General features: G+C 57.6%; 2 protein-coding genes across 7 annotated transcripts in view; both read right to left on the bottom strand.

Moving 5' to 3' along the window:
• The window catches only part of ST3GAL4 (ST3 beta-galactoside alpha-2,3-sialyltransferase 4), a 32,194-nt gene extending 25,462 nt beyond the window's left edge, over positions 1 to 6,732 (bottom strand). For 2 of the 6 annotated variants that reach the window (XM_055305545.1, XM_055305546.1), the window contains exon 1: positions 6,605 to 6,732. Coding sequence is in view for 4 of the 6 variants with exons in the window: in XM_055305541.1 (XP_055161516.1) it covers positions 1,722 to 2,084 (363 nt within the window). In the remaining 2 variants the exon portion in view is untranslated. Of the gene's footprint in view, positions 1 to 1,721; positions 2,122 to 6,604 lie in introns of those variants that run through there. The other 4 variants (XM_055305542.1, XM_055305543.1, XM_055305541.1 and 1 more) reach the window with 3 other exon arrangements.
• Positions 6,733 to 13,999: 7,267 nt separating this feature from the next.
• The window catches only part of DCPS (decapping enzyme, scavenger), a 39,604-nt gene continuing 33,423 nt past the window's right edge, over positions 14,000 to 20,180 (bottom strand). Inside the window, exons 5-6 of the mRNA XM_055305913.1 lie at positions 16,664 to 16,774; positions 14,000 to 14,412 (exon numbers count right to left, since the gene is read on the bottom strand). Of these exons, the coding sequence (XP_055161888.1) occupies positions 14,146 to 14,412; positions 16,664 to 16,774 (378 nt within the window). The 3' untranslated portion in view covers positions 14,000 to 14,145. The remainder of the gene's footprint in view (positions 14,413 to 16,663; positions 16,775 to 20,180) is intronic.

The raw sequence follows: 20,180 nt of genomic DNA, 5'->3' as shown, positions 1-20,180 counted from the left end.
GTGCCAGGTGCCAGGGTAGTGCCAGGTGCCCGGAACACCCACAATCTTGGGTCCTGCCCTAGGGTGACATTTGAGGCTTCTCCCAACCTGCAAATGTTTACCTCACTTGTGCCTCCTAAACCTGTAAAGATGCCACAGCCCAATTCACAGGCGTGCTGATGGAGAACTGTTAACAACCTGACTCCTGCCCGAGGTCACAGGCCTCACAGGCCTGGGAGCTGACGGAGAGGAGACAAAGGGTGCCATCAGCGCTGACTCCTGCCGGGCAGCCTGCCCCTGGCTGCTGGGCCAGCCGTCTGACACTCCTCAGTGTCTGGGCCCCACCTCACAGAAGACAAGCGGCCGGCGTGCAGAGTACTGGACAGCACGCACTGGGGTGTCCCTGGAAATGCCCTCCTGTCCAGAAGCCTGAGCTCCTCGGGGGAGGAAACCGGGGGCCCAAGGCCAGGCAGCTGAGAAAGGAGACGAACGTGGCACCTCTCCCCCCACACCCCTCCCGGCAGGTGGCAGGAGTGGGGACCCGAGGGCAGTGGGGCGTGTGGGAGGACGTGGCCGTGCACCGGGTGGCCCGGCAGGCTTCCCAGAGCAGAGCCTCAGCTTGGAGGCGGGAGGACACTCACAACTTAGGCAGGTGGTGACCAATGGCACCCAAGCCATAGTGGGGGGACAGACGGAGCAGAGAGGAGGAGGTGAGAACCCAGGGGGCATGCTACTGGGAAAATAAAAGTCTTAATGGGGCTGAATGGGGGTTTTCAAATAAAACTCTTTAAGGCCGGGAAACCCTCTGTCCTACTTTGAAATGAAATTTTATGTGGAAACCCAATATGGGAAAGCAAAGTGCAATAGTTCGGTTGAAACAAGAATAAGGGCGAACCCCTCCTCCTGAGAGACCATTGGGGTGGGGTCCAGGTCTGCGGACACCTCTCTTGGGCCCGAGTGGAGGAGAGGACAGATGTCAGGACTGGAGGGGAGATTAGGACCAGGCTGCGCAAAGACTGGGCTGAGGAGGGGAGAGGGGAGCAAGGAATGGGTCCGGGGTGGGTGGGAAAACGGGTATGCCCTCCTGGGGGGGGCAGACAGCGCCCTGACAGGCCCCGGGGTGGGGTGGGGGAAGCGAGACAGTTGGCTGCCAAGCCAGGCCCTCCTCTGACAAACAGCTCACCTGTCAAAAGGTCAGCTTTCTTCCGTGGCCCCAGAAAAGGAGGAAGAAGAGCAGGGAACACAGTGAACACACACACACACAAGAACCCAAGCTACATCTTCCATCCATTTATCAAATATTTACCGGGCACTTGTTATTTGCTATAAATCATTCTAGGCATGAAGAGTATAGCAGCGAACAAGACAGGCAGGTTCCTGGAGGTCACACTAAAATCCTAAGATCTCAGTGAAGAAAATACCTTAAAAGTTTTCAAACCCGCTCCACACCACGAACGTACCCCTCAGACCATCCCATCAAGGTCACCCGGTCTACGTGGAAGCATCTTTCAGGATAAGGAACGTGCCCCCTCCAAGGGCAGAAGCAGGTTCCGGGGACTCTCCAGCCGGCACCCTCCCCACCAGCCTCCAGAGAGCCCCAGGCAAGGCAGTCAACGGAGCATCCAATGCACTGTGAGAACGAGAACGTGGGGGTTTTATTTTCTATCGACACAAAATAGAAGGATGGCTCCGCCGCCGAGTCAATGCCCGGGACCGTGGCAACAGGCAGGCCCCATTCTCACCTGTCCAGGGCTCCCGGGCCCTCGCTCGCTCCTGTCCCCAGAGCGTGCCCTCGCCGGACCCCACATCTCTCCCGCTGTCCCTCCCAACCAGGTCTCCCTCACCCAGACCTGAGTCACCTGCAAGAGGCCAAGGATACTGGGTGGGAGGGGCGCCCGTGGGCGAGGCGGAGGGAGGCTCCCGGCTAGCAGGGGAGAGCTGCCCCGGGAGCCAGGCCAGGCCGGGTGTGTCCAGGAGGACCCGAGAGCGGGTACCCGGGGAGGCCCGACCCCGGCAGCTCGGGCCTGTAGGGCCCCTCCCCTTCCCCACGGGTCGCCACAGTCGGTGGACAAGGCCTCCTGTGGGCGGCTGCCAGGGAGCCGCATTTCCAAAGGACTAGGAGCCGGTGGCTAGGCGGGCCAGATGGAAGCAATTACAGGGGGGAAAGCGGGGAGAGGTGGGGGCCAGAGGGGCTGGGAGGGCCAGGGCGGGGAGGGAGGGGGCGGGAGCAGAGAGCCCGCCAGGCCTGCCCTGCCCTGCAGGACCACAGAGGGCTCCCCAGCAAAGTGCTGACCCGCACCCTGGGGGAAGGGAGCCCCGACGGGCAGGGCGACGTGTGGGGCTCGGCCAGCGCCAAGGGCTCCGGGCTGGGAACCAGGAGGCTGAGGTTGTGGTTGGCCTTGTCACCAGCACACTGTGGCCTTGAGAAACCCTTCACACCTCTGAGCCTCTTCAGGGGCCCAAGGCCCAGGAGGGGTGCAGAGAGCTTAGGGGAGCAGTGAAGAGCGCAGCCAGGAAGGGCAGGTTTCCAAACCATCCCTGTTGATGAGCTATGACCTTGGCCAAAGTTCCAACGTGCAGAGCCTCCACGTACTCATTTATAAGTGGGCTGAACGGGGGCACCTGGGGGGCTCAGTGGTTGAGCATCTGCCTTGATCCCAAGGTCCTGGGATCCAGTGGCGCATCAGGCTCCCTGCAGGGAGCCTGCTCCTCCCTCTGCCTGTGTCTCTGTCTCTCTCTGTGCCTCCCATGAATAAATAAATAAAATCTTAAAAAAAATAATAAAATAAAATAAAATAAATGGGCTGAATGAATGGGTGTGGGAGGTTTATGTGAAGCCATACAAACGTGTAAGGCACACCTTTTCTTTTTTTTTCTCGTTATGCTTATGGGCCCAGGCTTTTAGTATGTGCTTAACCGACAAAGGGTAGGTGCTTGCTTGAGTTATTTGCTAAATCTTTTTTTTTTAAACTATAAGCACAGGTGTTGGGCAGCCCCGGTGGCTCAGCGGTTTAGCACCGCCTTCAGCCCAGGGTGTGACCCTGGAGTTCTGGGATCGAGTTCCGCATCGGGCTCCCTGCATGGAGCCTGCTTCTCCCTCTGCCTGTGTCTCTGCCTCTCTCTGGGTCTCTCATGAATAAATAAATAAAATCTTAAAAACAAAACAAAAAAAAGGACAGGTGTTTACGGAGGCCACACCGGCAGAGGACACAGGGCAGATGGTGCAGAGGACACGAGGAGCACTGCGGCAGCCCCTGGAACCCACACCCTGGAGGAGGGTTGGATCCAAGGCAGAAACAAGAGTGTGCGGGCCCAGCGCGCTGCAAACGGGTCCTGTCCTCTCCACCAGACCCGGGAAAGCCAGACCCCGGAGTGCCTGGCCCCCTTGGTTGGGCTGCAGCGGGAAACTCCAGGCAGGAGGAAGACACCGTCCTACCACACAGGGACACCTGCTTCTGGGCTTCTGCAGCTGGGCCTTGCCACACTCAAGGCCCAGGTGGATGCTGGCGGCTCTGGGTGGCCCGCACCTCCCCTCAGCTCTAGCAGCAGCACCTCCGCCCCGCTGGGCAGGAGCAACGGCCTCAGATTCTAGAGTCGTCACATTATCTTCCTGCACACAGGACAGCAGCGGTGGGGTGGGCAGAAACAGTGTCAGGAGCTGCCTGTATGTCTCCGGGTCCCAGGCAAGGGGCCAAAACTAGAAGAAAACCTGCAGTTCTGGATGCTGCTGGCCCCTCTCATCCTGAAAAGCAACCTACCCCACGCAACCCGGTGGCAGAGCTCAGCCCCTGCTGGGCTCAGGGGCACCAATCGGAAGCCCCGTGGCACCTGGCTGGGTCCCAGGCATCAACACATCGCTGCTCCCACTTGCAGCGACATTCAACCACTTCCTGCATCTGTTAGCATAAATGATGTCACACAAACACACACACACGGTGGGAATGTAGCAGAGGTCGGGGGTGAATCTGAGGCCAGGGATGGCCAGCAGCCCACCCAGGGGCCCTCAGAACACTCAGGCCAAAGGGCTGAGCACCTCTGGGAAGGAAGTAAAGGACAGATGTCAGCAAATGACCACAACCTCCAAAAAGCCTACCCTCGTCATTTTCTCAAGGAAACCAGAAGTTTCAGGTCAAGGTCCCAGACCCTGAGAAGGAAGGGTGGGGGGGCCAGGGGTGAGGGAAGCACCAGCTAGCTGCTGCAGAGGGAGACGTCTAACCACAGGGCAGCTGAGGAGTGGGCACGCAGGGCCAAGTCCTGGATGTCCCCCCCTGGCTACCCGATGGCCCTGCTGTCCAGGGCCCAGGCTCCATCTCCCGGGGCTCGGGAGCTCAGCCGAGTTCTGGTGCCTGCCTTGCTCTCCAGCTGCAGAGCTGGCCCTCAGCCCCTGGAAAGCTCTGTGACACGGCTTCGGAGGGTCCCTTTCAGGAGGCTGGAGCTCTCCCTCCCCTGTGGGCTGGAACCATTTTGTATTTTTCCAAGGTAGAGTGACTCCTTCCCGGAGACAGAAGGTGTGAGCCTTTGAGCCATTCTGAGAGGAGGAATTCATGGGTCCACGGGATAGCCGCTCCGAGGTGAGACCCAGAGAATGTGCCCAGGAAGGTCCGAGAGGTGTCCCAAAATGGAAGGCAGATGCTAGGCCAGGGTGGGATAATCACAGAATGACCACAGGTTAAGCTGGAACAGAGAGAGGGGGTCCCACTTCTCTGCTCCTGCTGGTGAAGGGTTCCAGGATTTGTTACAGTTTCAGAAAGGATCGAATTCTTGGTTCTACCTAGCAAACTGGATCCTAAGAGGGCTAGAAGGGTGGAGGAGCCAAACAAGTCTGTTTCTGAGGAGTGGGGCGCGAGTCACTGCTCTGGGTGGGGAAGGTGGTGAGGGAGAGAAGGGAAAACAGCCCAGAAGGCACGGTGGGCTTCCACAGCCTGGGCCTCGGCCCGCAGGAACGGGGGTCCCTGTTGTCCTGAGTGACACATGCCCTCCGCGTCCAGACAGGCGATTCTCGTACTTTGCCTTCCCAAACTCTTCCAGCTATGCTCCCCTCCTATCCGCCTCAGCGTGGCCTGGGGAGACGAGGGGGCAGCTGGCCCCGACTCTCCTGCAACTGCGTGATGAAACCCAGGGCCCACCGGGCAGCGGAGCTTGCCCACGCGGGGCAATGATGCCAAGCGACGGGTCCCAGGGAGCGCTCCAGCAGAGCAAGGTCAGCGCGCCCACCGGCTCCGGCAAAGAGAAGCAAAACAAAACCCCACAAGGTGACGTTCTAGGCTCCCCAGTAGCTGGTGCCTCCCGGGCACCCTGTCTGGGCTTAGGGGGCAGCTCTGAAGGGTCAGAGTGTGGGAGAGACATTACCAGCAGCACTTACATGCCTCCTCCTCTGGGCAGGCACCTTTCAAAGCACTTAATGCAGATGAAGGTTATTTGAAATCACCCCGTAAGGCGGGGGACAGCAGGCGGGGGAACAGTGGCCCGTGCCCGAGCGACCAGCTAGCCCGCAGCAGGCCGGCTCCCAGGGCTCCCGGGGCTCCGCGGGGACTAACTCAGCCTCAACTTGGCTTCCACGCGCGCCGGCCTCCAGCCGTGGGAAGCACAGGCTTCCCCGGGCGGCGAGGGGTACCAGCCTGTGGGTGGCCGTGAGGTCGGGCCAGCACGGCTGAGCCCCTGCACGCGGCCTAGAAGCGCCCCCAGCCTTGCAGCGGGAGCCCCCTAAGCCGGGCCCCCGGGGGACCCGGTGGGCGCCACAGAGCGGCCTCGGATCGCCCGGACCCAGCTTCCCCCCGAGACTGCGAGCCGAGTGGGCAGTCCTGGCAGACATGGCGACTCCGGGCGGGCAGGAGGTGGCTGCGGGCAAGGGCACCGGGGCACCGGGGCACAGCCGCCCCCCGCCCCTCGCCCGCCCCCCAGGCGGCTGGGAGGCACGGCCTGGGCCCGGAGGCCCCCACTACGCGGGGCGCTGTCCTGCACCCCGGGCCTGCCCCGCGACCTTGCGACTCCCGCACATGGGTGCCCGGCGCAGCCTGTCACCTCCAGCCAGCGCCCGCGCCCCCCGCGCCCCCCGCGGACCCCCGCACTCCACGGGGCGGCTGCGCCCGGCGCCGGCGCTGGGAGGATGCTGAGGGCGGGGACGCGTCCGCACGCGGGGCGCAGGGAGGGGGCGACAAACTTTCGGGGAGGAGGACCATCCCGGGGCGCTCGCTGCGCGGCAGGGCAGAGCACCGGCTTCCCGCGAAAACCCTCCGGAGAAAGGGGTCCGGGGCTGCGGCCGCCCCAGCCCGGCCCGCCCCGCGCTGCGCCCACGTGCCGGCCGCCCCGTGCCCGTCGCCGCGGCGGGGAGGGCGCGGGGGGCGCGGGGAGGGCGCGGCGGGGAGGGCGTGGGGGGCGCGGCGGGGAGGGCGCGGGGGGCGCGGGGAGGGCGCGGCGGGGAAGGCGCGGGGGGCGCGGCGGGGAGGGCGCGGGGGGCGCGGCGGGGAGGGCGCGGGGGGCGCGGCGGGGAGGGCGCGGCGGGGAGGGCGCGGGGGGCGCGCGGGGCGGGGGGCGCGGGGCCCAGGGACCGGTCGGCGCGGCGCCCTCCTCCCCCCTCCCTCCCGCCCGCCCCCCCCCCCGGGCCCGTGGGCCGCCGCGTACTCACCCCCGCGGGTGGAGCGGGGCGTGGCGGGGCCCGGCGCGCGGCTGGATCCGCTAGGCGCGCGGGCTGGCGGCGGCGGCGCGGCTCGGCCGGTCCCTGTCCCGGGCGCGGGCCGGCCTGGCAGCGGGCGAGGCCGCCTGCGGGGAGGCGGGGGCCGGGCCCGGGCGGGGGCGGGGAAGGGGCCGGACACGCTTGCGCACACGGCCGGGGCGCCGACTCCGGGGAGCGGGCGGAGGAAGGGCGGGGAGGCGGCGGCGGCGGCGGCGGCGGAGGCGGAGGAGGAAGAGCTGGGGCGCTGCGGCGCGGGGCGGGGTGGGGGCGACGCCCGCGGGCCTGGGCGGGGAGGGGGCCGCGGGGGCGGGGGGGCGGGGCGGGCGCGGGAGCCACGGTGGAGGGGCCGGCGCAGCCCCGCACACTCTCCTGGGAACAATGAGCCCCGACAAAGGGTTCTCGGCTCTCCCACGTGGTGAGCGCGTCCCTCCATCACTCGGCCAAGTGAGGCACCGAAGAGGGGGCGCCGGGAGCCCCCGCCCTCCCCGGGCCCCTCCTGGGCCCTTGCTCGGCCCTCGTCTGCACCTGCAGCTCCCAGGCTGCACCCTCGGCACCCCTCTTCTGCACACCTTTGGCCTGGAGAAAGCTGCTCGGTTTCTGTTCCTTAGAGAAGGCGCCAGGCATCCTGTCGCCAGGGGCGACCCAGCCGGGCTCCAGACCCTACTTCCTTGGGCTCGGGCACCCCGGAGCAAGCCTGGGAAGTGCGCAGGCCCAGAAACAGTAGTGGAGAAGTCCACGGCCCCCCGGGCCCTCTCCTTGGTAGGTGAGCGGCTCCTCCCTCCGGCGGGCGACTCGTGGCTCCAGCCGCTGGAGCAAAGGCTGAGACCCAGTGCCTGTCTCCAGGAAGCTTACCGTGCAGCCTCGGAGGGGATGCTCACAGTGGACTTCTGCTCAAGGGTAAGGCAAGACAGGATGTGACTAAGCGTGAGGCGTGAGTAACAGCAAGTGCACAGGGGCTTCAGAGGAGTGCCAGCTCCAGGTTCACTTCAGATGAAACTGGGGGGCTGATTTGCTGAGAACAGATACCTCCGGAGGCTCTGTGGGAGGGCTTGGGTGAACAGAGTCGGCCTCTGGGTTCTTCCACAGGTGACTGTTCCATTCTCGATCACACCTCGCACAGAGGTTCTTCGTGCATTCCACCAATGCCTGACTCAGTTATGTTTGAATGGTGCCTTTGGCTTGGTCTGTCAAGCATTCAGTCAACAAATACTTACCTCGTGCCAGCTCCAGGCCTGAACTAAGCTAAGTGGAAAGAATCCAGTAACCCAAGTCCTTGCCCTGAGCAAGTCAAGGGGAAATGGGAATATCCTCCGTGTCTAACAGCCAGGAAAACTGGCCCAAAGAGAGTCAAAGCACGTAGGTGAGTCTGGCTGAGCTAACCTGAGAATCCTCAACTTTGCTAACTCTTTGAGGAACAAGGTCTAAACACAGTTTGCATTTCTTGCTGTGACCCACGTAAACTTCAATCGGCCAGCGAGTAGAACTGAAGGACTAACTCTCACTCCTGGAGACCCGACTTCCAAATCTATCTCTGTCCCTAAATTGCTTTAGTTTTCTTACTAAAAAAAAGTGGAAATGACTTATGTTTAGTCAAAGGGTATTGTTGGTATTAAATTAGGTAGTGGACAGGAACTTGCTCTGAGAGTACAGCGTGCTGTGTAAGCGTGTGTTACGTTATGCAAGTGGCATCCCTTCTCTAGCCTATAGGAGTATTCAGGGCCCCCCCTTCCCCAGCCCTCCCCCAGCTTATCCCAGGCCTGGTCACTGGGTGCCCAGAAGCTGTTATTCTGACTCCTCCCCTTAGGTCACAATGTGCTTACTCATAATCTTTCCCCTTCGGTTTCTTAATGACACAACCAGATGCTTAGCTAGCTGCCTAGAAGCCGTATCATCAGTGGAGCAGGAGGGACGCAGTTCTGGTGCCTTTTGATCCCAGGTGGGGGCTCTGGAAACATCAGAGCACCACCCAGCTCCTTGCACCCTCACAAGACACTCCAAGTCGCTGAGCAAGAAGCAAGAGGCAATGCGATGGAGCCAGCTGGGATTTGGCTCCTTGGGACTGCCCTTCCTGCGCCAAGGACAGGTCAAGACGACCTGACAAGTAGCGGTCTGCGTTTGCGGCCCCTTTTGAGCCATGCTGTTTCCATTCCTTAGTCCTCTGCCTCCGTCTACCTCTCTGGCTCCATCTCCACTGTGGAGGAAGTGGGGCAACCAGAGGGGCCTCAGGAGCAGAGGGAAGAGGCAGCGGAGCGAGGGGCACGGCAGGGGCAGGTGCATGTCGGGCCGGGGAAGCCCTGGCCCCCGGAGGCTCCTCCTTGGCAGGCAGTGGGTGTGGGTAGGAGGCATGGAGCCGCTCAACAAATGTGCCTCACAGGCTTCTGGCTCCTGTCCCTCACATGTGCCACATTAGCATCCTGCCCACCAGGAGGAGGGAACAGCAAGATGCCGTGTGAGGAGGAAATAAACCCAATCCAGCATCTCAGATGCTTTTAAAAATAGCAACTCTGGGAGGGTATTTCAGCCTCTATTTTTATCAGATTTATATGGCCGGAGCACAGAGCTGAGCTGTTCCCAGGGTTCTCAATAGCAGAGGACATCACTGTTGTAGTCTTAGAAACCTGCCCGTAGGTCAAGGCATTCCAGGAACTTTTACGCTGGAAGAGATCCCAAGTCATTGTGCGCAGCCCTTGCCTCTGCATAGGGCCACAATCAATTAACCACAGATAGTTTATGGTTTGCTTTTTGCCCAAAAGTCACTGGGTTGTTGTGCCTCCACCGCATACTCTATGATTTTAGGGCCCTTCTAAGGAGGAAGTTCTTTTTAATATCTAGCCTAAATATCTCTGGTTACATCCTCTGGTCCTTCTCACAGTAGAAAAATAGCTACCATTTACCCAGTCTCTACTCTGTCCACAAAATGTTCTTTAATCCCCACAAACCCCTCATGGTGGACACTCTTTTCATACATAATTTGGGAGCCAGTTATGCAACGTGCCCACACTCCTCCCTGGGGGATGGTGCAGAGTCTATGGCAGAGCCATCCGAACACACTGCCTCTCGGATGCTTGCCCTTAGCCTTGACCTTCATTTCTTCATCGTAGTCCTAAGGGACAAACTGGCCAGTTTTCTTCTTCTTCTTTTGTTTTAAGATTTTATTTATTTTTTTAACAGCACACGTGGGGGAGCAGCAGGCAGAGAGGGAGCAGCAGTCTCTCTGCCAAGCAGAGAGCCAAACATGGGGGCTCCATCCCAGGATCAGGACCTGAGCCAAAAGGCAGACACTCAATTGACCGAGCCAGCCAGGCACCCCCTGACCAGGGCACGTGTGCTCACACTAGAAGCTTGGCTCGAGGTCCCAGCGTGCCGGGCCATGGTCTCCCTAACTGCCGGGCCTCTGCCTGTGTAGGCCATTCGGCTATCAAGTTTAGCCTAGAAATCTGGCTTCGCTTTGCCTAAGGTCTCACAGCCCCCTCTGCTTTTCTGAAGGCGTTCACCGCTCTTGTAATGACTGCGTAATTAATGCCTGTGGTCCTCACTAAATCATAAGCTCCAGATTCTCCCTTATTAAAAAAAGTAGGGTAGATGTGCAAACCCTGTGTATTGAATTCAGAAACACTTTAAACTGATTCAGTTGGGACCCCTGGGTGGCTCAGTGGTTGAGCCTCTGCCTTCGGCTTAGGTTGTGATCCTGGGGTCCCGGGATCCTGTCCCGCATCGGGCTCCCCACAGGGAGCGCGCTTCTCCCTCTGCCTGTCTCTGCCTCTCTGTCTCTCATGAATAAATAAATAAGAATAAAGAAAAAAAAAATACCTGATTCAGTCCCTGCTTATTCTTTAAATGGTTAAAACATGGTAACTTCAAGTTTGAAGTTAGATTAGATTTCAGAAGCTAATACTGTCTCACTAGTAATAGCACTTGAACAAACACAGGGTTGCCAACATTTATTTTGCCGAGTGAGGATATTTTAAAAACAATCACGATCCATTACTACCATCTTCTTTAAAAAGGGACATTTTAACATTATATATACATGTTTGGAATGAAGATTTTTGCCCTTTCTGAGAAGGAAGAATTGGCAGGCCTACACCAGTGTATTCAGGAAGAGACAGGCTAAAATGTTTTGGAGGTGGAAGTATTACAGAAGAAACAGTTTCAAATATTACTTTGTACATAAATGTTTCTTGATTTCTCAGTACCGGGATCTGTGTTCAACAGAGACACTGCAGAGCGGAGCTTAGTTGTTCCAAAATGTTTTCTCGGCTTCAGGAAGGAATGTTGACAAATCCAGGACACTCGGCAGTTTTGCTCTATGAGGAAACTTTTGGGCAAAATGAGAGGAGCCAAGGAACAATAGCAGTCATGCCTCCAAAATGCTTCCTTCCTTCTCAGGCCACGCCGAGGAGATAGTAGGCCAAGTACTGGGGGCTGACAGCCAGTTGTGGCCGCGTCCAGGATTTTTCTGGGAAGGGTGACCTGTACCACTGCTCCAGCAGGGCAGGGACACATCACACACGCAGGGGGGCAGGGGTGGGAACGACACAGAGGCGTTCTTTGCGCATGCAGGACAGATGGATCATGCTGCCAGAGGTGCTGGCCTTTGCTTGCTGGTTAAGGTGGGGTCAAGGGACACTGGATCTTGCTCAGGAAGCTTTCTCGGGGGAGACAGGATATGGGGTTCTGCAAAGTGGCATCAAGAGGAAAGTTAGGGGGCAGACCTGGTGGCTCAGCAGTTTAGCGCTGCCTTCAGCCCAGGGTGCAGTCCTGGAGACCTGGGATTGAGTCCCACGCCAGGCTCCCTGCATGGAGCCTGCTTCTCCCTCTGCCTGTGTCTCTGCCTCTCTTTTTCTGTGTCTCTCTTGAGTAAATAAATAAAATATTAAAAAAAAAAAAAAAAAAAAGAAGAGGAAAGCTAGGGCAGGGGCTCCTGGGTGGCACAGTCAGCTAAGCGTCCAACTCGGTTTGGGTTCAGGTCGTGATCTCAGGGTCATGGGATCGAGCCCCGCCACATTGGGCTCTGAGCTCAGCTCCGAGTCAGCTTGGGATTCTCACTCCCTCTCCCTCTGCTCCACTTATGCCCTCGCTCTCATCTCTCTAAAATAAATAAAAGTCTTCTATTTTTTTTAAAGACTTTACTTATTTATTCATGAGATACACAGAGAGAGGAGGGAGAGGTGGAGACAGGCAGAGGGAGAAGCAGGCTCCATGCAGGGAGCCCGATGTGGGACTCGATTCTGGGACTCTAGGATCACGCCCTGGGCCGAAGACAGGCGCTCAACTGCTGAGCCACCCAGGGATCCCCTAAAATAAATAAAAATCTTAAACAAAAAGAAAAGAAGGGACGCCTGGGTGGCTCAGCGGTTGAGCATTGGCCTTCAGCTCAGGGCATGATCCAGGGATCCCACACTGGGCTCTCTGCAGGGAGCCTGCTTCTCCTCTGCCTGTGTCTGTCATGTATAAATAAAAACTTAAAAAAAAAAAGAAAAGAAGAAAGCTCGGGCAGAGAGGGGTAGCTCTCACTCTGCATCCCCTGGACCGCGAACCAGGAGACCTGGGACTGAGTGGGGTCCCTTTACTTGAGGGGAGAGCCCTGGTTGGGGGGCAGTTGCTGCCCCCTGCTGCAGGCCCACGAGGTCTGAGGTGGAGGGAGCTGCACGTGGCCCCTGGGAACGGAGACTCCGCAGAACTGACAGGAAGTGCCAGGTGTGGTCAGAAAGCTTGGGTCTTAGAGGAGAGGCCCTTGAGTTGCAATGAGCTGCCTTCAGCTTCTCCCCTGGCTTCTCCCCCTTGGGGGCAGACAGGCAGCTCTCCGGGAGCCGGCCTTCTCCCAGGACAGGAGCTGGGCAGCCGTGGCCCCACAGGCCCATTCCTCTGTCCTCCTAGGGAGCCGTTTGCACCAGCCTCTCCCACATATCTGTTCCCAAGGTAGCTCCCAGCTCCCGGTGCAGCCCTCTTACTCCTACGTTCACCTGGCTGGCTGCCCCAGTAGCCCGGAGGGTAGGAGCTTTGTTTTCCCAACATTTAAAGCACTGTCTAGCTTAAGAGTCCCTCAGTAAGTCCAAGTTTACCGTAAAGCAAGACTATCACGTGTTCCCTTTACGCAGCAGGACGCTTCACGGATGATCCCCGAGCCCTTTTACAAACGGCTCAGGGACTCCCAGGGTCTGGTTCCAGGTTACGGAGGAGGGATTGTTCACCAGCGGCCTCTAGGGCAGTCCTTGGCCCACAACATGCTGCTTAATAAACCTTTGACTCTGAACTGTCTGTCCCCTGGTCCCCTCTCCATCCCCGGGATTGCAGAGGAAGAGCCAAGAGCCACCCCGGCCTGGCCTTCAGCGTCTTCCCTCTTATCACTTAGCAGAACCCAACATCTTGTCCACCCCCCCCACCCCCACCCCGGCTCCAGGAAGCATGACCCAGCGGGGCCAAGGGACAAACCAGCAAAACCAGCCTCCCTCCAGCCTTGGGACAGATCTGTCCTCTGTGCTGAAACAGGGGCCTTATTTGCTCAACTGCGTGCCCTCGCGTGTGCACCTGTGTCCCTGTGCAGGCGGAGCAGGGGTAGGTGTCACCGCCCCCCCATAAGCTACCAGCCTCAGATGCTTGGGAGCCCCTTCCTGGTCTCCAGAGTCTGTGAACAGGGCCCCGAGTCGCTGGTCACACCTCAAATCCCAGCCCCCTGGAGCTCCGGTCCCCACGACCCTATCAGTTTGCCCTGACCCTATCAGTTTGCCCTCGTTGACAGGCTGTTTTGCATTTGGTCTTTCTGGCTGCTGTGTGAGTCTGTGTTGTCTTCCTGCCCAGATAACAAACTCAAGGCCAGGGGCTTGCTGACCAAATACCAGAGGCAAAGGCAAGCTTTTGGGGGCTTGCATCATCTGATTCCTACTAAAAGCCTCCCACTTCCAGGCGGCAATCCTTCATTCTTGTCAACGAGAAGTTAAGGGGCAGCGCTGACTCATGCATGGGAGGTGCGACCGCAATTCTGGGGACGGGAAGAGGAAGCACTGTCAAAAACTATACATTCCTTCCAGAAAGTTTTTGCCTTTGGTTTTTTGGGGAACTCCTGGACACGTGGGCCTTGAAAACCATTAGGAAGATGCGGAAAAGGGGAAGGAGGAAGGAGGACGTGAGAGCAGAGTACGAAGGGCGGGAGGCAGAGAGAGATCCTGAGGGACCCAGGACACGGAAACCACCAGGGACGGTGCTTACTGGGATCTGTGGAAAGCCCGTGGCCGCTCCCAGGTCAGCGGGGGCCACCGCCCCAGACGCGGCTCCTTTCTCAGGATCTTCCGACCCCGTTCTGCTCACTCTACCTGCCTCCCCCAGCCAGGGCCATCAGTCCACACGGAAGGAGACCAGGGCTTTATTCACATACTAGGAAGGAGCCAGTACAAAATACGTTTTTTAAAAAACTCACTTAGTGGTAAAAACCCCCGAGGTCCCCCGCCGATCCCACACCTGGGCGTTCTTCTGCCGACAACCCCTGGGTGGACTCAGCTCTTCTGGGCCTCCTGCAGGAGCCTGAGCAGGCGGTCATCAGCCCTGAGGGCAAAGGTGAGGGTGCGCCTCTGGTAGTGCTCCGGGTCACACTCCAGGTTCTCGATCACATCCACTAACAGATGAGCCCGCTCCACCCCTGAGCCCGGGGCCTCGAAGCCCAGGGCTGTGAAGTGCACGTGCAGGTGGTAGTAGGAGGGCAGGTAGTGCAGGTACACACGGATGCGGTCTCCCCTCACCTGGTAGCGCTGCAGAATGGCTTCCTGATGAGGAAGGGGAGTGGCAGGAGGGGTCACTGAGCTGCCCACAGGCCCGCAGCCCCAGGCCCCTGCTCTGGCCCCGATCCCTGATTGGCCTCTGGACAGCTCCCTCCCCACTGTTTGCTACAGGTCCCTGCCCTCTGTTCTGGGGCATCAACAAAAGCAGGTGAGAAAGGCTGAGCAGAGGCTTTTCTCCCAAATGATGGGAACGGTGGCTTCCCTTAAGGCTCCGAGCTCCAACCTGGATAAAACACTGAAGCTCCTCCCACAGTCGCTGCTGGGAGTCCAGAAGTCCCCGTGCCTACTAAGGACAGGCCCCAGGTGTCCAAGACCACAGTGACTATCCTCCCCCTGGCTGACTGATGCAGACCGCAGTCAGTAAGCAGCTGGGAGGGAGGATTATACCCCCTCTTGGCACAGAACAGAGAGGAGCTGGGGAGCAAGGGTGACAGGGATGGGGCTGAGCCGAGGCTTGGTGGGAGAGACAGGGTGGGCAGGGCACACGGGAAGGGCCGCCCCTTCAAGACCCAGGGAAGGTCTCAGGGACCCCTGGGGGAAGAGGAAAGCATTGACTCTGACCCCGGCTCCCTCCATCCACCCCCCCACCCTGCTCAGGGCTATGGCTTTTCAACCAAATTCCCCTTCAGGAGCCTCGGAGGCTTGGCTTTAACAGGAGACTCCAGCGAATCCCTGAGGTGGTCAGAGGCTAAGAGAAAAAGTCGAGGGCCCCACTGGGTTCAAGATACACCCCACAATTACATCCTGCACTTGGAACTCTGCCTGGGGTGTGTGAGGCCAGGGCCAGGGTGCCCAAAGGCCTTCTGGAGATAAGTGCTGCTGGCCTGTCTGGGCGAGGCTGCCCCAGCTGCCAGGGCAGGTGAAGTGGAGGCCCAGCATCTCCCTGAGAGAAAGACGCCACTCCGCCATCCAGAGGCTGTTTCAGGAGAGAAACAAAGGACTCCAAAAAGAGACAGGGGGCCGCAGAGGCAGTGATGCGGGCAGGCAGGAGGGAGAAGGCCGGGGAGGGCGCAGTGGTGCGGCAGCTGGGGTCCAGAGGTCAGCAAAGAGCAGGTCCAGGAAAGCCCTTCCCCCAGGCCGGCAGCAGAGCCATGGAGCAACTCTTGCTGCAGAGCCGCAAGCTTCGCTCCTGGCTGGGCACCCTGGTGACTGCTGGGCCCTGGCACGGGGGCAGCAACGCTGAATGTCTGAGCGGACAAACGGCTGAGAACCGCCCCCCAGAATGGGATTTGGCAGCGTCTCATCCACATACCGAGGCCCATCTCACCAGGGAGGTGAGATGATGAGTCCTGCCCGGAGTCACTCGGGTGGTGAGGGTCAGACAGTCAGAACCAAGACCACAACCCAAGATTCTAGACTCTCTTTCCTCGCCTCCTTCACGCGATTCAACAAATATTCCCATACAAGGTACCCCAGAAGGCCAGGGGCTACAGAACTCAGGCCCTGGCCTCGGGGCAGATAAGGAGGTACATGTGTACACACATCGGAGTCGGGGACCCAAATGCCCGAGAAACACGTCTGGTGCAATGTGGCTGACATGAGCAGACACAGGGGATCCTGGGAGGGGAGGGGGCCCCTGAAGAAACGTGCAGGAGGAAGGCAGGGAGGCAAAGCAGGAACCCAGGCGGAGGAAAGGCGGCTGGAAGTTATAGCTGGAGGGAAGGGCAGCACCAGGAGACAAAGGCCTTGTGAGTCCACCTAAGGACCTCCGCGGGGTCCTGGGACGGGCATCCAGAGAGAAGCCCTCCCACAGAGGGACTTCTGCGAAGGGTGAAGAAAGTGGCCAGAGAACACACTGGAATGGGACTAGAAATCCTGGGCTTGGGCACCTGCATGGCTCAGCATCTGCCTTCGGCTGAGGTCACGACCCCAGGTCCCAGGATCGAGTCCCACATCGGGCTCCCCACATGGAGCCTGCTTCTCCCTCTGCCTGTGTCTCTTCTCTCTCTGTCTCATGAATAAATAAGTAAAATCTTTTTTTTTTTTTAAACTTCTATTTATTTATTTATGATAGTCACAGAGAGAGAGAGAGAGAGAGGCAGAGACACAGGCAGAGGGAGAAGCAGGCTCCATGCACCGGGAGCCCGACGTGGGATTCGATCCCGGGTCTCCAGGATCGCGCCCTGAGCCAAAGGCAGGCGCTAAACCGCTGCGCCACCCAGGGATCCCGATAAGTAAAATCTTTTAAAAAAGAAATGCTCTGGGCTTCTGTGTGGATTTGGCAAGGGCAACTCACCTGGCCCTCCCGGAGGATGTTCCTGAGCAGCGGCAGGTGCTCTGGAGTAAGGTCCCGAAGCGATCTGATGCCCCGGCGATGGCAGATGGCAATCAGGTACAGGTCATCGAGCTGTGCAGAGATTGGCAGGGGTAAACTATGCTCAGCGACGGGCAGAGCCAGTGGAGGCAGCCGATCCTGGAGTCAATCCCTCATGGAAGCCAAGAAGCGCCTGCCGCCAGGCCTGCCACAGTGCCAGCCACAGGCAATCCTGGGAAGCCCGCGGCAGGCCCGACCCCCAGGCCATGGGTGCCTCCACAAGCTTGGGGTGAGTGGGACAGTCTAAGGCAGAACTTTTATTTATTCTCCCTACTAAAGAATATCATATGGGAATATTTATATACTCACAGAGCTGATGCGGTGGTGGGAGGAGAGGGTTCAAGTAAGGGCCAAGGACAACTCTTCCCCCCCACAAGAGTCAATGGGCTAAAAGCATGTATGTAAGTAGCTACTATAAGACCTAAAGTGATAAAAGTACAGAAAAAAGAAAGGAAAGACTAGCGAGGGTGATCCACACAGGCTTCCTGGAAGAGGAGGCAGGGGATCCAAGTCTTAAAGGAGAGACAGTGTTTAGAGAAAGGGCATTCAGGGAGAAGGAACAGTGAAAGCAAAGGCTCAGAGGAAAGAAAGTATAGAGCATGTGAAGGAGAGAGCAAGTAACTTGATTTGTTGGGCGTCCAGAGCAGGGGAAGGGGTGTAGAATGACCTGAAGGGTGAAGAGGGACCGAGCAGAGCAGAGTGCCAAATCTTTTTCTCTCTTCCCGTAGCACAGGACCCACAGAGCACCCTTCCTGCCGTCCTTCCTGAAAACAGCGCCTGGCTGAAAATCTGGAGGTTACAACAGTGCAAAGAACCAAAGTCAACAAGATCTTGTGCCAGAAGGCAAACGAACTCTTCCTCTGCCCAGAAAACCTTCCCACCCCTCCCTGCTCACTCAAACCCTTGGCCTGGCTGATGATCACACATCCATGAGCAAGGCGGGCCCCAGACACCAGGGCTCCACAGAGCAAGGCTTGGAGGGGACCCCGCAGCACTCGGCCGGGCAGCCTGAGCTGCTACGTTCCTCCCAGGGATAATCTGGGGACGAGTCGCCTAACCAAATCCCCAAGGGGCTCAGTTTGAAAACCAAGAAGGAGGTTTCCCATATGGTGCCTGTTGTCCAACTGTGCCTCTTCATGCCAACATAGTCTCTTCATCCCATAGACATGCTTCTCTGCCGGAGTTCCAACGGTCTGGGCTCTCTGCCTCAGACCTGCTACAGATGAGCCCCGTGGGAACCTCCCAGCAAACAGCTAAGCTGTGCCTAACTAAGGCTCGGTTTTGCTCGGAAGGCCCTTCTATACTCTCCCTTCTCAGGGCCTGTGCCTGGGACATTCTCTCTCTCTCCTCTCTCTCTCTCTCTCTCGGAGCCAGAGGAGAAGCAGGAAATACAACTGCTTGAACTTGGGATGTCTTTGTGCCTGTTGGTATCTTCAGCTGTTCTTACGTGTCACTGTCACAGGCTCTCAGGTAATAGTAGCATTTGTTTTAAATGATGCCTGCTGAAAAATCACAAACATGACATTAAATCACACTTCTCTGCTCCACAGGCCTCGAATGAGGCATGAAGCCTGGTGCTGGGTGAGAGAGGGAAAGGAAACCCATTCTTTGATAGCAAACATCAATCCAGATTTTCTGCAGGCAGTTCTAGGACCCCCGGCTCAGAGAAATGGTCTGAAGAAAGCTAGACAAGGAGCTGGCAAGGGTCTCAGACTGGTATCCGAGAAGGTGGCCCACTGCTCACTCTGGGCAGGCTAGGTAGGCACTCCCAATCTCTTTTTAAAAGACAGGCTAGGGCAGCCCAGGTGGCTCAGCGGTTTAGTGCCACCTTCAGCCCAGGGCCTGATCCTGGAGACCCGGGATCGAGTCCCACATCCTGCATGGAGCCTGCTTCTCCCTCTGCCTGTGTCTCTACCTCTGTGTGTGTGTCTCTCATGAATAAATAAATAAAATCTTAAAAAAAAAAAAAAACAAACAAACACAAACAGGCCCACAGAATAAAAGTTAACAGATTCCTGGCGGGGGGGGGGGGGGGGGGAGATGGGGAGTGGCTGGAGCCTTGGCCATCTCTCCACCTCTGGAGTGACCCAAAGGAAGAGTTTCTTGGTCTGGGCACTTCAGATCAAAGAACATACCTTAGGTGACCTGAAAGGCGCATCGTGTCCATAGACACATGTACAAATGTACCTATGTACACAATGTGCAAGGACTATACCTGGAAGGAGAGACGGAGGAATGTGGCATGAGAGAAGTCCTCTCACTGCGCTATTCGTACTACCTGCACTTTTACCACGTGCCTGGGATGAGAGAGCAGAAGGCAAGCTGAGGACAGAGCACCCCCACGACCCCCCCACCCTCAGGTGGAACATGGGTGACATTCCTCAGCCTCTCTGGGCTGCCCTAAAGCTGAGGGAAGGGAAAACAAATGGTTAAGGTACAGAGAGCAAGTCCTGAAAAACAGCATTCTCCCTCAGTTTATAAATGTCTTTGTGAATTACAAGAAAAAAGCATTCTTATCAATAACCTAACTTCCAGGTGGAAGTTCCCAACTGTCTTAATGTTAATGCCTTGCTAGAGGGAAAAGGAACCTTAGATAAGGGCAAGGCCTCCAGTCTCGTAGGTCCCCTTTAGCATATGAAAGTCCTTTTGAAAACCTTCCTTTTTCCTTGCCTCCAACTCCCAAGTATATAATCAGCCGCTCCTCATAACCCGGGGGCAGCAGCTCTTTCTGCCCACGGGTCCTACCCCCTGCTTTAATAAAACCATCTTTTTTGCATCAAAGATGTCTCAAGAATTCTTTCTTAGTGTAGGTTCGGACCTCACCTACATTCTCAAACTACATCACATGTATTAACTGGACTTTTAAATTAAAAAAAAAAAGTTAGGGATCCCTGGGTGGCGCAGCGGTTTGGCGCCTGCCTTTGGCCCAGGACGCGATCCTGGAGACCCGGGATCGAATCCCACATCGGGCTTCCGGTGCATGGAGCCTGCTTCTCCCTCTGCCTGTGTCTCTGCCTCTCTCTCTCTGTGACTATCATAAATAAATAAAAATTAAAAAAAAAATAATTAAAAAAAAAAAAAGTTAAAAAAGCAACTAAAAGAGAACATACAGGCGATTTTTTAAAACAACTGGGGAAAGGATATTATAAGCTCTAGGGAGGCAAGATTCTCTAGTAGACATTAGGCATTTGATAAATATATGTGGAACGGATAGATGGGTAGACAGCTGGACATATGGACAGACAGTCTCTTTAATCCTGGGCCAGCAGGTGGGAGGCAATACGGTTAGACCTTTGGGGAAAAGGGCAGCAGGAAGAGACTCCCACGTGGCAAAGAAGGCTCCTTAAATAAAGCAAACATCGGAGCACTTCTTCCTTCAGTACTCTCCTGGTATAAGGAAAAAGAAGAGAAGTCCAGGCTCGCTCTGTCTCGCCTGCTG

The sequence above is a fragment of the Nyctereutes procyonoides genome, unplaced genomic scaffold, assembly GCF_905146905.1.
Source record: "Nyctereutes procyonoides isolate TBG_1078 unplaced genomic scaffold, NYPRO_anot_genome, whole genome shotgun sequence".
NCBI lineage: Eukaryota > Metazoa > Chordata > Mammalia > Carnivora > Canidae > Nyctereutes > Nyctereutes procyonoides.
The sequence above is the reverse complement of the archived record's forward strand: the minus strand, read 5'-3'. Positions and strand labels throughout refer to the sequence as shown.